Raw genomic sequence first — 15,875 nt, forward strand, 5'->3', positions numbered from 1 at the left:
CCGAGTGCGAGTGCTTACTAGACCGAGTAGACCTCACTCGATCTAGTTAGGAAGCTATGACGTTGAGATGTAGAAATTTCCTATGGTTACTCGATGAAATAGCGCCTACTCGATCGAGTAGAGGGCACTCGATCGAGTACCCTAGGCACTCGATCGAGTAGGCTACAGTACAAGGACTTCCGCAGGTTTCATAAAACCCTTATTCTTCCTCATTCTTCCTATTTCTTCTTCTTCTTTTGGCAAACCCTAACCTCCTAAACCTCTCTAAAGCTCTTGTGCCTTGTGTTTGTGGTGATTGATTTGGGTAGTTTTCCTTACTTTGATTTGTTCTTGCACTTCCTATTTGATCAAGGTATGAATTTCTTTCCTAATTTCATGTTTTCATCACTTGGAATCAATTGGGATGGTGAAATAATCTGAAATTTCGGTTTATATGGAAGAAATGTTGCTTGTAATTGTTGTAATATGATCCACATGCTTCCCTTTTATGATTGTTGTTGCGTATTGTGCTAAAATTTGAATAGAAATTGCAAAATTTAGGACGAATTTTCTAGGGTTTGTGAAATCAAATTGAATTTTTCGGTGCCTTTTACATAGTGGATGATGAAATTGAGTAGTATATGTTGCATATATCATGTTGAAAGTTGAATTTTGTGATTTTCACCCCGAAATTTGCCTTAAAACTCCGTCTTAAAAGTGCCCCAAATTGAAATTCGTTCTCTATGATTGAGATTTTGTGTTGAATATGAATATATGTTTAAGAGTTAAACCTTTGATATAGTAGTAGCGATGTTAATTCTTGCTAAATATGTCAAAAATTGTTACAGCTGTAGAGCCCGTCTGACTATGAGATATGAGAAGTTTACTCATAATGTTGATTGTTTGTGATGGTGTGTACTTAGTTGCCCTTTTTAGGAGCATACATGAATGTTTCACATGTTTTCAAGTATATATGGAGTTGTAATTAAGCCATGTCATGACAGTTGTAGTAGTCGAGTAATTCATGTTAACTATGCTAAAATTTTCTAAGCTATGGAGACCGTCTGAGATGCAATAAACTGAAATTATATATCAAAATTGGGAATTGGTTGAGGAAAGTGTGTACATAGATGATTATACAATGTTCAATTTGTGCAAATTACATATTTCAAGTGCCTATGTAAGTATGTTTAAATTGTATGCTGAAACAGATGCCGAGACTAAACCTGGGAACCCGTCAGAGTAAGAGGGGAAGGGCTTCACAGCCCGAAATTGGGGAGGGTAGTGGACCAGTAGTACCATCTGTACCGGAGTACCCTTCAATAGTTTTTGTGGACTACAAGCAGAGGGAGAGGTTTGTAGCTTTACAGAAACGGAAGATGAGACCCACTCGTTGTGTGGACACCACACTTCTAGATGACCTAGGGATTGAGACGGATGTCCGTCACATTTTTAAGACCTTGGGGTTCACGGGGCTATATCGTTTAAGGAAACATTCCTATGCCTTCCTGACTTTGGAGTTCATGAGCTCGTTTAAATACGAGCCGAATGAGCAGTCTGTCGAATTTCGTCTTATGAACACGAGTTTTGTGTTAACCATGGACCTCTTTGCTTCTCACCTTGGTTTGGCCAAGCCTCCCAAGGGATCCATCCGCGAGATTCCAGCTGAGTGCGGGGTTTGCCGCCTTATGCCTTGCCTTACTGGGAAGTCAGCTCCCACCGCCAGCAACATGTTAATTAATGATGTGCAGCATGTTACCTTGGGGATCTTTCTTCGTTCCATATCGAATCTTCTTTATGAGAGGCCTGACATGAGTAAGTTGAACTCTCACGAGTTATTGCTTTTGATGGCTTATCTTAACCCGGAGCGGACCGAGAAGGTGGTCTTTAATGCTTCTGCCATGGTCTGTGCCAGCCTTGCGTTGATGGCTTCTTCTACCACTCGGCACTTGAGTTGTGGTGCTTTTGCCACTCGGTTGGCTGAAAAGCTAACCTCCTTTGAGGCCTCTTCTGAGTATGTTCCTCTAGCCACTTCAGTGCCTACCATGGACAGATATTACTACCTCGACCTGAAATGGTTGAGAACATTGGAGGATGGTAGCCTAGCTTGGAGGGTGTGGGGTATGAGCTGGATGAGGATATCGGCCCCTGAGCACCTTCCACCGACAGAACCGTTAGACCCAGAGGTGGTAGTTGTTGACTCCGATGAGGAAGAGGATGATGATGTACCTCGGCAGCGTCAGACATACCTCATCGACGAGACGATCCTTCAGGTTATGCCCGAGCCGAGGAAGGGGGAGAATGTGAGAGCGGCAAGGGATAGACCCAGGCTAGGGAGGGGACCACGTTGTGTGAGGGAGAGGACGGCTAAGACCCAGCCACAGCCAGTAGCACCACCTCAGTACCCATTTCCTTGTTACCATTATCTTGATACCCCGGAGACACGTTCGAGCTACTTGGTAGAGAGAGTGTCCTCTACCTTGACGCTCCGAAACATGAATAAGATGGCATATGCTCAGGGTATTGGGACTGAGGGACCACATCCAGTGTGGTGGAGCGGAGTTGGGGACTACAGTGAGGTTTTCTACTCCTATGGAGTGGACATGGCAGCATGGAGGACACCACAGTCCTTTGCTTTTGGTGGTTTGACCCCATGGTATGAGAGTCCAGGAGCGGGAGCGGGGGTCGACGCGGGTCTTGGGTCATCAGGAGCAGGCACCTCGAGAGGGGATGGAGCTGGGGATGAGATGATGGAGGAGCAGCAGCAGCAGGAGTGATACTCCGTTTCTTTGTCTTTGTTTATGGTTCTTGGTTGTGTTGGATGGTAGTAGTCTTTTCAGTTCGTACTTCTTGCATTTGGTTTGTATGGATGGCCGTAACGCCGTATTTGTTAGGATTAAACTTGTTTGCAGGATTCTGGGGGTCGGGTTGTCATCCCGACTCGCGTTTGTGTGACATTATATATATATATATATATATATATATATATATATATATATATATATATATATATATATATATTGTGTTATGACAGAAGATTTCGAGGATTTTGACCTGTGGCCACTCGACAGAGTGCCCTTCACTCGATCGAGTAGCTGTAGGTGTGACGGGGATGAAGTATTCTGATTTTAGGCTACTCGATCGAGTAGCTAAGACACTCGATCAAGTAGGGCCAGCTCGATCGAGCACCTTATATACTCGATCGAGTGACACTGTTACAGGAATATTTCGTTAATTAAAATTGTTTTAATGGTTATATCATTGCATGTGTCGATGTTTAATATGGTTGTTTATGATTAGTAACATGTTTGGACCGTTAATTTCATATATATGTTGGAAGTAGTGTTTGGGTTTTGAATGCGGATCCGTAATGAATAGTGAAAGTAGTAGTTTGTTCTTATTGCATTCATTTTCCTCAACGTCTACTAGTTATATTTCACAGGAGGCGCGTATTTCCCATACATATATACAATTGATATATACATGCATTGTAACTATGGCTAATTATTCGAATAAAGTAGCAAATGATTTTATGAATTAATATTTGTGTAATTAATGAGTAATGTCCATAAGGCATTGTATGTGTTGGTTATATGACAAGAGGTAAGTTTTAAGTAATATGAGTAATAATTCGGTGGTGAACTTCGGGGACGAAGTTCCTTTTAGAGGGGAAGAGTAATGTCGCAAAATAAAAAGGTCGATATTACAATTATTTTGTTGTTTGTTTATAATGTTTCTATTATTTCGGTTACATTCCTAGTACAAAGCTATAATTATTTTCATTGTTTGTTGAGTAATTTGTATGTTGAAGTACTGGTTAAATAAGGTACTATGAAAAAGCGGTCATAGAGAGATAGTTGTGATGTCATGCGTTTGAATAGAATCATATCGTTGGGTAACATAGTTGTGTTAATGTGACATGTTTCGTGTTGATGGTCGTGTACTAGTGAAGGTGTAATCTCGTAGTGTGTGGCTAAGAGTTGGGAGTAGCAGTGTAGTCGTTGGTTGTGCTGATTCATGTTGTGAGGTTGGTACTTTATGTGGTAGAGAGTAGAAGTCGATCTAGGTGGAGTGTTAGACAATTGATGATGATGACATGGGGGATGGTAATTCTGGGGAATAGTGACCTATGTCGAAGGAGTAGTGATGTCGCCTTGTTTCCGTATCTTGTGCTTTGGGATAGGTGAGTTGAATTTCGAGGACGAAGTTCCTTTTAAGGGGGGAAGACTGTAATACTCGCCCTTTTAGGGACCCGTTGACCAGCGTTGACCGACCTTGAGAGCGGTAATGGTGCATAGGAGTACGTGTCATAGTTACTTTGTGTCTGGAGTTGTGGGTGGTACTCGATAGAGTAAAGGCTATTCGATCGAGCAGCTTGGATACTCGATCGAGTAGGGGCCACTCGATCGAGTACGTTAGTTACTCGATCGAGTAGCGTCTTTTCAGCGAGAGTTTATAATCGTGTTTTCCTAAAACTGCAAATTATTTCCGCCTCTTTCTTCTAAACCTAGATGTCGTCCCTTCCTCTTCCCTTCACCATATGCCTTCCATGGGAGCCTTTGAAGGTCCTTGTGCCTTAGGAGTGCATAGCTTGAGTCGGGTAGCGGTCCTTTGCCAGATTTCCTCATGTTGGTATGTCGTCATCATCATCCGTACCTTTGTTTTTTAGTTAGGGTTAGAATGGTAGTGATAGATGAGTATATTGTGTGTATAGGCGTTGCTTGGTTGCTGGGTATTGCGTGTATGGACATGGAATCGTCGTAGTCGCTTAAAGGTAGGTTCGCCTACTCAGTTTTATTGAATGTCTAGAGTGTCGGTTGTTGTGTGATGTTGTATTGTTGTTGTGACCGTATAGTCGAGTATCCATGGTAGTTGGTTGGTGTATGTTGGATGTCGGTTGTTGTTGTATTGCAGCTGTATGTGATTGTTTGTCTGTGGTTCTCGAGGTGCGTCCTCGACTGAGTGGAGTCACTTGCGGGAGTGGCTTCACGCCCTAGTTTCGCCCTCCGTGGAACCCGCCACGGGAGGGGATGTGTACATTAATGGGACAGGGTTATCCCTCGGTATGATGAGTGGGGCTTAGGTGGGAACGGTTGCGGTCCCCCACTGGCAGGGCTGGTCCAATGGACAGTCGGTGACTGAGATTGATTGGAGTGGGTGTGATTGTGTGTGACTGGTTGTGTTTGTATTGTGTTGACGATTGTTGTTGGTTTATGTTGTGTCTTGTCTCAGTTACTGACCTTGTGTGGTTGTCTTGTTTGTTTGTGTGTCTGCCGTGATCCCTTATGGTGAGCAGTCAGTCTTAGCAGGTGTTGATGTGGTTGATAGCTGGAGTCCTGGCAGGGGGTGTCATCACGAGTCCTGATAGAGATAACGTGTAGCTGACGAGTTGTACTTTTATTTCATTAGTTGGTTGTAATACTTGTAATATAACTATAATTGTTCTTTTATCGACTTTTGATGATTACTTACCTCGGGCAACCGACATGGTAACGCCTTTATATGCTAAGGAAGGTCTGGTTAAGGCTCTTTGGTATATGGGGGTGTTACAAAGACCATCTTTATCAAATATTTGATGACCGGTCATGCTATCAAAAAGCAAGAAAAGAAAAGGGAAATGAAAATAAATGTGGTGACGTAGAAAAGACAAAAAATCTCTCCTCCTTCTCTCTAAAAAACCCTAGCCTCCATCAACCAAATTTGGGGCTTCCATCGACCATCGATCGATGGTAAGCCTCTCAAATAGTTTCATTTATCAATTACTAGTATGAAATGTTATGAATTAATCAATAAAAGTCTCCCTTTTGGCAAGATCCGTTTTTCCGTCTTTATTTTCGGAGTTTTTTCAGTCCTTGTCTTTCTAGGGTTTAGTATTATTATTGGAATTATAGATAAGTACGGTTTGTTGATGATTCATTATATGACTTTACCATGGATATGTGTTATTCGACAGCGATCTATGGTGTCAGTAGAAGGTAAATTTTCACCATCAATGAATCAAATGAAGGATCCTCTTAAAAGCTACATGAAGAGAGCGATACAAGGACGAGCTGAATTGTCATATCATGTTTTGAGATCCTTAGTTTTACAGGAGAAATTTGTCCTTTGGGTTCTATTAGAATTATTTTCGATTATACCTATCTTTTGTAAGTGTCGTTTGTCGTTTTATTAATGAATTAATCTTTTCCTTCAAAAAATAAAATAAATAAATGTGGTGAACGGTCAATCTATCAATGCATATTTCGATTGTGAGACAACTAGCATGACCACATTTGTTGCCATTCTTCTTCACGGCCACATGGCATCCTCTCATTCGTCCTTCTCAAATAGCTATTAAGCAAGTACCAAAACCCTCTTTTGATTGGGACATTGAAATTTTAGTTATTTTAATCTTAAAACGATGTTAATTTAAATTCTACATATTAAAAAAAAATATAAAAGTTACACCAAACTTTATAGTAAATATTTGATACCTTTTTCAAATATTTTCAATTTAATCACTTTAATCTTTAAATAACCTTTTACTTACGAAAAAAAATTATGATCCATATACTATATATTTTCAATTTTTGTGAAATTTTGACATGAAAAATATATTTAATGGTAAAATAAAAGGTAAGAGAGAAGCTTGAGTAAAAAGTAAGAGAGAGAGTAGGTCAAGGTGGTCATTGATAAACATCAAATAAATGGTGTAGGTCAAATAAGATGGTCATTAATATAAAAGTAATATTTGTATGTGTGACCTAGGTCATTACCTTTCATTGATAAACATGGTCAAAACTCAATTACACTATGTTTATCAAAGGCCACTATTTAATGTTTTATCAATGACCACTATGACCATAATCTATCATGTCGAAAGGTCTATGTCACATGTCATGTGGTGATTGGCTACTTTTGTTTTGTTCTGCGGCCTTCAAATTTGGCCTTGATGGTTGCCAGACAACCATTTTCTTCAACCAAGTCATCCTTTTGTTTGCCTTTTTATGCCTTTTCCTTTTTTTTAACATCTTGACCAGGTTGCTAGTGGCCTATGATAAATTTAGTCTAATTTAATCAATGAAAATCATGGCCGGTCATGATGAATATAGAGGCAAAAACAAAAGAAAAACTAAAACCTTGCATGTGACCGTTCTTGTTAAATGAGAGAAAATGGGTTGTCAGGTGGAACACTTTGCAAACCCACACTGAAGACCGCCACATATCACAATGCAATAGGGTGATAGTACCTCCCAAAAAAAACCCAATTAAAGACTGACACGTGGCTCATAGTAAAATTACACTTACACTGCAACGTTAGGTTGTGCAGAAAGTGTGAGAGACTCATTTAATTTTTATACAAATTATACCGTTGTAATTGTAAAAGCTATAAAAATTAATCTGACATTTAAAAAAAAAATTACCAGTATTCATATTTTCTTATGATCTATAAATAGAGTACAAATTTGATATATTTCAATGCTCATTCTAATTTTTTTTATTTTCTCTCTGATTACCTTTAGTTCATCAAACTAAAATAACAAATAAAATTACCACAAAAAATATAAGCAACAAAATAAATGGATAGAAATTTCATTGATTTGTTGAATTCTGAAGATTATCCAAACTCTCCAACCTATAGTCCAAGCTCAATATATAACCCAAATATCCAAAATTATTCCAACTCCCAACATAATTCAAATATTCCTAATAATCCTTATTCTCAAGATTTTCATGATTTAACAAACTCTCCTTATAATAATTCAACTTTTCAATCTCCCAAAATTATTCAATCCTATAAATCTAAATTTAATGTCTTAGCTCTCGAATCAAATTTAAGATGAGTTAACACAACCTTCTCCTTATACGGCTACAAAAAAAACAAAGACAAACGAAGAAGCGTGGAGAAGGCATAATTTTGGGAGATTTGATTTAAAACGAAAGTTGGATTGTTTTGAGTAAATTCATCATCAGTGGCATAATTTGAAATATCATATTCATTTAAATCCATAATATTTTGAAAATTAGAGATATGTAAATGTGTTTGGTTTTTTTTTTTACTGTAAGTACTTTTTTTGGGTAGAAGATAATAAAAATTGACTGAATTTTATCCTCTTTTTATAAGAATTTTTTTATTTTAAAAAATAATAAGTTATTTAATGTGTGTTTAATTTTATTGTTGGTAGGTATTGGTTGAAATAAGAGTTTGAGTGAATGAAGGGAAGTGGAGTAATGAATGAATATTCACTGGCAATAGTATGACAAGAGTGAAGACTGAAGTGCAAGTTGGCTGTACTTTTTTTTTTTGGCAAGCTAGCTGTACTTCATCACGCAGTAGTAGTAGTAGTAGCATTGGAAGTGTAGTAGTTTTTATTATTTTAAAATTGTTCCACCAATATAATTTGGTCACATATGAGGTCACTAAAGTGGTCAATTTTGTTCAAGTATGGTCACAAATTGACCTTTTATTGTATTTGGTCAAAATTTAACCCATTTGGTCACCAATTAATTAGCTTAATTAACTCATTAACCATGACCAAGCAAGGTCATGACCAAACAATTGACCTTGCTTTGGGATGGTCTTAGACTATGTTTATCAAAGGCCACTCATGATCTAGGTCATCTATATAATAATACTCTTATATTCATAATCACTCTACATGACCTAGTCAATCTATTTAATGTTTATCAATGGTCACTATGATCATAATCTATCATGTCGAAAGGTCTATGCCACATGCCACGTGACTACAATAAAAATAAATCTGACAGTTAAAAATAAAAATTAACAATATTCATATTTTCTTATGATCTATAAACAAAGTATAAATTTGATATATTTCCATGCTCATTCTAATTTTTTTTTATTTTCTCTCTAATTACCTTTAATTCATCAAATTAAAATAACAAAAAAAAGTACCACAAAAAATATAAGCAACAAAATAAAAGGATAAAAATTTCATTGATTTGTCGAATTCTGAAGATTATCCAAACTCTCCATCTTATAGTCCAAGATCAACAAATAACCCAAATATCCAAAATTATTCTAACTCTCAACATAATTCAAATATTCCTAATAATCCTTATTCTCAAGATTTTCATGATTTAACAAACTCTCCTTATAATAATTCAACTTTTCAAATCTCCCAAAATTATTCAATCCCATAAATCTAAATTTAATGTCTTAACTCTCGAATCAAATTTTAGATGAGTCAACATAACCTTCTCCTTCTACGGCTACAAAAAAAACAAAGACAAACGAAGAAGCGTGGAGAAGGCATAATTTTGGGAGATTTGATTTAAATCGAAAGTTGGATTGTTTTGAGCAAATTCATCATCAGTGGCATAATTTGAAATCTAATATTCATTTAAATCCATAATTTTTTGAAAATTAGAGATATGTAAATGTTTTTTTTTTTTTTTTTTTTTTTTTACTGTAAGTACTTTTTTTGGGTAGAAGATAATAAAAATTGACTTAATTTTATCCTCTTTTTATAAGAATTTTTTTATTTTAAAAAATAATAAGTTATTTAATGTGTCTTTAATTTTATTTTTGTTAGGTATTGGTTGAAATAAGAGTACCACACAATCAAATCTTTGTAGTTCCTCTGCAGCTTTGTAGTTCCTCTGCCCTTAGAGTACCACACAATCAAATCTTGGAGACGAAAGTTACAGTGCAGGGCTTGTTGTAGTAATCTGGTACAAAGCTTCCCATATTCACACTCATAGAAAACATGGATCATAGTCTCAGGCTGGCTAGCACAAAGGTCACAGGATTGATCAATAGTGAGACCCATTCTAGTCAATTTATCTTTCGTAGGAAGTTTATGGTGCATGAATTCCCAGAAAATAAATGAACATTTGGGGATATTCAGAAGATTCCAACAAACATATTTCCAATCAATAGCAGGTTCCTTATCTCTCAACCAGTCATATCCTGCATAAACAGTGTACTCAGCAGGTGTATTGAGCCATTTGTTTTTGGTGTAGGCTTGCTTGAAAGTTTCCATAATATGAGTAAGCTTTTTCCAGGACCAGCTACAATCCACAGGGGGTTTATAGGCAGTCCAAGCTGAACCTTTCATATAAATATTACTCACCCGTTTGACCCATAAATGGTCCTTCTTATTAGCAAGCCACCACACATACTTTCCTAATAAAGCTTTGTTCCAAACTTTTGCCTCTTTGATTCCCAGGCCACCTTCATCTTTAGGTAAACAACAAGTAGACCAACTGATATTAGGCACCTTCTTAAACTCAGAAGAACCACTCCATAAGTAATTCCTACAAATAGAGGTAATTTTATTCATAATATTGCTAGGAATCAGGAATATAGATGCCCAGTACGAATGTAAAGTGTTCAGAACTGCATTCACCAAGATTAAACGTCATGCATAAGAAAGATGTTTAGCACCCCATCCCCTGATCCGAGCTACAATCCTCTCAGTCAGTTTATAGCCCTCATTCTTGCTCAGTCTCTTGGAGGAAATAGGCACCCCCAAATACTTAAAAGGGAGAGACCTTCTGTGAAAACCTGATACTTGCAGAATAGGATCAATAGTGCTAGTTGGCACCCCATTAAAATAAATCTCAGACTTGGTTTTGTTATGAGTCAAACCTGATGCTGCAGAAAAGGTAGAAAATGCCCTCAGCATCCACATTATAGAGACATCTGTTCCTTTGCAGAAAAGTAACAAATCATCTGCAAATAGTAGATGATTCAATTTCAGAGGAGCACAGAGAGGATGGAACTTAAAACTGTCCTGCTGAGCAACCACCCCAAGTATCCTAGACAAGTACTCCATACACAAAGTGAAGAGCAATGGAGATAAAGGGTCTCCTTGACGCAAGCCTCTCTTCCCAGGAAATAAGCCAAAGTGGTTGCCATTAACATTCAAAGAATAAGAAGGACTAGAAACACATACCATCACCATATCAATAAACTTCTGAGGAAACTGTAGTGCACCCATCATTTTTTCCAGAAAAAGCCACTCAACTGAGTCATATGCTTTTTTCAGATCAATTTTAATTAAACAATGTGGTGAAGCAGCCTTCCTATTATAAAGACGAACTAGATCCTGGCAAATCAACACATTCTCAACAATGTTTCGTCCTTTGATAAACCCCCCTTGACTATCACTCACTATATCTGGCAATACCTTGCTCAGTCTTTTGCAAATCACTTTGGTCACAGTCTTGTAGATAGTATTACAACATACAATTGGACGAAAGTCCAACACACTAACAGGGTTTGCAGTCTTGGGAATAAGGGTAAGAGTTGTAGTATTTGTTTGCTTGAGCATTTTCCCATTTGTGAAGAAATCTTGTATAGCAACTATAACATCATTCCCAACAACATCCCAAGAGTCTTTGAAAAATTGGCTTGAATACCCATCTGGTCCAGGTGACTTAGTAGAAGGGATAGAGAACAGGCACTCTTTTATTTCAGCTGCAGTCATAGGGGCCATCAGGATATTCTTGTGTTCCTCAGTAATCACTCTCCCAATTCTAACAGTAGGAACATGAACAGGCATAGTAGGCAGAGAAGTCCCTAATAGACTTTTATAATAATCTAAAAAGGCATTCTCAATCCCATCACAAGTGCTATATCTGATACCATCACCTCCAGTGATACTTATAACTCTATTGTGAACTTGTCTATATCTGATCTGACTATGGAAGTACCTAGTATTCTCATCTCCAAACTTTAACCAATCCACTTTTACTTTTTGGCTAAGAAAGGTATATTGAACTTTACACAGGTGTCTATAAGTAGCTGCTGCTTCCCTTTCAGCATTGCTCAAAACATGATCTCCAGGATTATTGTGAAGCTGAAGTTGAATTTCTTCCAACAAACTTCTAGCAATACCAGTAGCCTTATCCACATCAGAGAAGCCATTTCTATTGAGAGACTTAAGAGGAGCTTTCAACTTTTTTAACTTTGAAACCAGAATGTACATAGGAGTCCCCAGAATATTCTGGTTCCAAGAATCCATTACCACATTCTTAAACTCAGGATCCAAACTCCACATATTGTAGTACTTAAACTGATTTTTCCTCCTCATTCTAGCCAGCCTCCTGTAACAGACACATGGATTATGATCAAAGAGCCTTTCTGGCAAGAAATGAGCATAGCCATCAGGGTATAAATCCAACCAAGCAGAATTAACCATGAATCTGTCAATTCTTGAAAAACCCCTAGAAGCAGGCACTTGTTTATTGTTCCATGTAAAAAATGCACCCTGCCCCTTAATATCAGTTAAGCCACAGTAAGTAACACAACTTCTGAAATTTGCAATATCAGCCCAAGTAACCTCTCTGCCTATTCTTTCATTAAAGTCCAACACATTGTTGAAATCCCCACATACTCCCCAGGGACCCTTATATTGATCATGCATGTAATACTCCGTATTTTTAATAATAATTTATAAGGATAATTTATGTAATTTAATGGGTAATTAAATGACATTTCTAATAATAAATACAAGTGAGACGTTAATTAAATAATAAATTAATAATCCAAGTCGGGAGTTGGGTTTGGCTAGTATTTGTGCTTTGGGCTTAGTTGGTAATCGGGTGTTGGACTGTGTGGTATTATTATATGGGCCGAAGTTATTAAATTGGTGTTAGTATAATCGGGATTTATATCGGGAATTAATAATAATATAACAAGGAAATAATATTATATAAAGGTAATTATGATTATAATAATAATAATAAAGTTATGGCAATAATAAATTAGTAAATATTATATGAGGAAATCATAGTTATGGTAGGATTAATAGTATATGATAAATAATAATGATATAATTATAATGACAATTCCTATACTAATTAGAATAAGGAAAGTTATGTAGTTTCCTAATTGGCCTCGTATTCTCTAAATCTTACACTATAAATACCACCTTAAATCTGAGAAATAATTCATAAATTAAAAGAAGGAGCCTTAGGAGACGGAAGAAGAAGGAATTAACATAAAACAATTAATCAACTAAAGGTAATTATTCATCTTAAATCGATTTCTAATCTTTTCATGCAAGCATCTTTAGATCGTTAGTATGACGTATATAGACCACCGTAGGACTCGAGATTTGAACCTAGAGCAACCTTGGACTGCCGAGATTCTAACCTGACCTTATTTGACCGACGTGGACCTTGCTAGGGTGGTGTTTAGGGCGGCTAAAGGTGGTTGGTCAGGAGGGGTTATACGGGTTGGTTGTGGGTGATTGGGACGGTTATTTGACCCACTAATTGGACACGGCTTGACCTGGGGTTTGGGTGGTTGATATTATCGGCAGGGGGCAGTTGTACTGGTGGTGTTGGGGTGGTCAGGGATGGTGGTTTGTGCGGTGGTGACGGGAAACAGGGGAGGAGGTGTTGTTCTGGGCAGGCGGTTTTCGGGGGGATTTTAGGGGTCGTTGGTGGTTTGGGTTAGGGGGTTTCTGGGTGGTTCTTATCAAGGGAGGATAGGGGAGTTGATTGGTTGTTGTAGGTGGCGGTGAAGGTGGCGTTAGACGGTGGTTATGGGCGTGTTTTATAGGGGTGTCAGGTGGGTGTTGGTGGTGTTGTGGGGATTAGGGCGTGCGTGTTTGGGTTGCTGGTGGTGGTGGAGCTGGAGGTTGGTGGTTGTCGGGGGTCGGGGTGCTGCAGGCTGATGGTGTCGGGCTTGGGTGGTGGCTGTGGTGGCTTGTGGTGTCGGGTTTAGTGAGTTTTGTGAGGGGTGTTGGTCACGGTTTATAAACCGTGTATGGGGTGAGGTGTGGTTGTTTTGTGACGGGTTTTTAATTAATTATTTTGGGAGATTCGGGTTATAATTGAATCGGGTTTCTAGTTATCATAAACCTTTAATAATTATAATAAATAATTAATTTGAATAATTAAATAAAAGGAATAAATAAATGAATATATAAGTAAAGTTAGTAATTATAATTGTTGTAATTGTTATTATTATATAGGTGACGGAAATTGTGAAGAATTATAATCGGATTGGATTTGCTTTATTTATTTGGATTGCGTAATTGGAGTGCTTGCTTGCCAGGTAGGAAACTACTCAATCAAATGTTACTCTTATGGTCTTATTCCTTGCTTGGCATATTGAATTAAATGGATTAGGTGTAGCTTAATTATTATTCTTATGAGTATTTATATGTTGTGGATTATTATTGTCTTGCTGGATTCTATTGTTGTTATAGTGGACTGTGTGTCCAGAGTATCCAGACTGTGTGTCTGAGGCGGGACTGTGTGTCCAGTGGACTGTGTGTCCGGGAGTATGACTGTGTGTCTAGAAGTGGAATATGACTGTGTGTCTAGAAGTGGAGTATGACTGTGTGTCTAGAAGAGAAGTATGACTGCGTGTCTAGAAGTGGATGTGTGACTGGAAGTTATGTGCCATGGTAGGGGTGGACGGACTGATGATTGTGGAGCTTGTTTATGTAACATTGTTAAAGCAAATAGCTTTATATTACTCATTGTTTAGTTTTATTCCTACTCAACCATTGGTTGACGTGTTTGCTTCTGTGTCAAAATAAAATTGATGCCTGCTTTAATTGATGGCATCCTGTGGTGAACCATTTAATATTTCCGGTTAAATGGGGAGCAGATTTAAATAGCAGGTTTTGAGTTAGCTGGATATGGGGAGCTTGGGCGTGTGAGCTTTCGGACCTGCAGGAGTCTAGATCACAAATATAGTTATATCACTTTATTTATTTCCGCTGCGAGTTGTAATTATTTTATTCTAAGTTTTAGTTAGTTAAATTGTAATAAACATGTATTCACTAAAGTTTTAATTTAAAGTACTTTGGTTTGTTGTACTTTGTTATACACTACCTCGGGAAACCGAGATGGTAACAGTCCTATTTATTTGGGAATGTCTAGCTAAAGGCTCCTGAATAAATGGGGGTGTTACAATGCATCTCCCTTAAATGCTCCCATAACTCATTCCTTTCTTCATCATCATTGGAACCATATACAACAGTAAACTTGAAGCTATCACCAGTATCAATCTCAGTCACACTCACAGTAATAGCTTGAGTAGTTTTATGAAGTAAAGCAACCCTAAAGATCTGAGGATCCCATATGACCCAGACTCTTCCTCCATTATGCAGATTATTATTATTAATACCTTCCCAATGAAGCTCTAAATTATGCAATATAGTAAGAAAACCATGCTCCTTCACTTTAGTTTCAACAAGACCATAAAGACCAATATTATTGTGATAAAGAAACTTTTTAACATCTTGTTGTTTATTGGCCCCATTTATTCCTCTTACGTTCCAACTTCCTATATTATTCATTACCAATTCCAGTTGGGTTCTCCTGTCTCCTTTCCAACTGCTCCTGACTACCAGGTATACTTGGACTCTCAATGATAGCCTCAACGTAAGTTTTAACTGGTGAAGAACTCCCTGCTCTAACAAATTCCTATCTGGACACTTGCTGTATGACAGTCACAGGTGTAATCAGAGCTGAATTATGATAAGTAGGCCCTCCAAATGGAACTTCACTTGGCTTAGGTGTCTGACTAACTCTGACTGTCACAGGTGGTTTAGGAATAGCTCTCCAGACTTGCTTCACCACAGGTGGATTAGGTTTAGGACCAATGACTTTTTTCTTACACATTTCCTTTGTATGACTTATACCCTTACAAGCATCACAGAATGAAGGTTTCCACTCATACTCCACCAGGATGCTGATTTCCTTCCCCTTTTTCATCTTTAAAGTGCAGTTTGTCAGGAAAAACTTGCCCAACCTCAACTTCCACCAGCAGTCTAGCAAATCCCAACCTAGTTCTATCTTCTGTGGCTCCATCTCTCTTAAGAAATTTACCCAATAACCCAGCAAGTTTCTCAAGGCTAGATTTGCCCCAAAACTTCAAAGGAAGGCCACAGAGACGAAGCCAAATTGGCACAGCTTTGACT

General features: G+C 37.8%; 1 protein-coding gene across 1 annotated transcript; it reads right to left on the reverse strand.

Annotated features, from left to right (window-relative positions):
- Positions 1-8,646: 8,646 nt before the first annotated feature.
- LOC141590534 (uncharacterized) lies at positions 8,647-15,576 on the reverse strand. The gene is made up of 5 exons (XM_074411119.1): positions 15,484-15,576; positions 14,864-15,389; positions 10,493-12,280; positions 9,546-10,324; positions 8,647-8,706 (listed from the first exon to the last, which is right to left on the reverse strand). The coding sequence occupies exons 1-5, from the start codon at positions 15,574-15,576 to the stop codon at positions 8,647-8,649; spliced, it is 3,246 nt and encodes a 1,081-aa protein (XP_074267220.1).
- Positions 15,577-15,875: the final 299 nt, after the last annotated feature.

This window comes from Silene latifolia, chromosome 7, assembly GCF_048544455.1.
Source record: "Silene latifolia isolate original U9 population chromosome 7, ASM4854445v1, whole genome shotgun sequence".
In the NCBI taxonomy this organism is placed as follows: domain Eukaryota; kingdom Viridiplantae; phylum Streptophyta; class Magnoliopsida; order Caryophyllales; family Caryophyllaceae; genus Silene; species Silene latifolia.

Coding starts and splice junctions, on each gene's coding strand:
- LOC141590534 (XM_074411119.1), bottom strand. CDS start 15,576: ATGTGTAAGAAAAAAGTCATTGGTCCTAAACCTAATCCACCTGTGGTG. Junction 10,325..10,492: donor TCCTATTCTGCAAGTATCAG/GTTTTCACAGAA, acceptor TGGTGAATGCAG/TTCTGAACACTTTACATTCG. Junction 8,707..9,545: donor GGAACTACAAAGATTTGATT/GTGTGGTACTCT, acceptor TTTTTATTGTAG/TCACGTGGCATGTGGCATAG.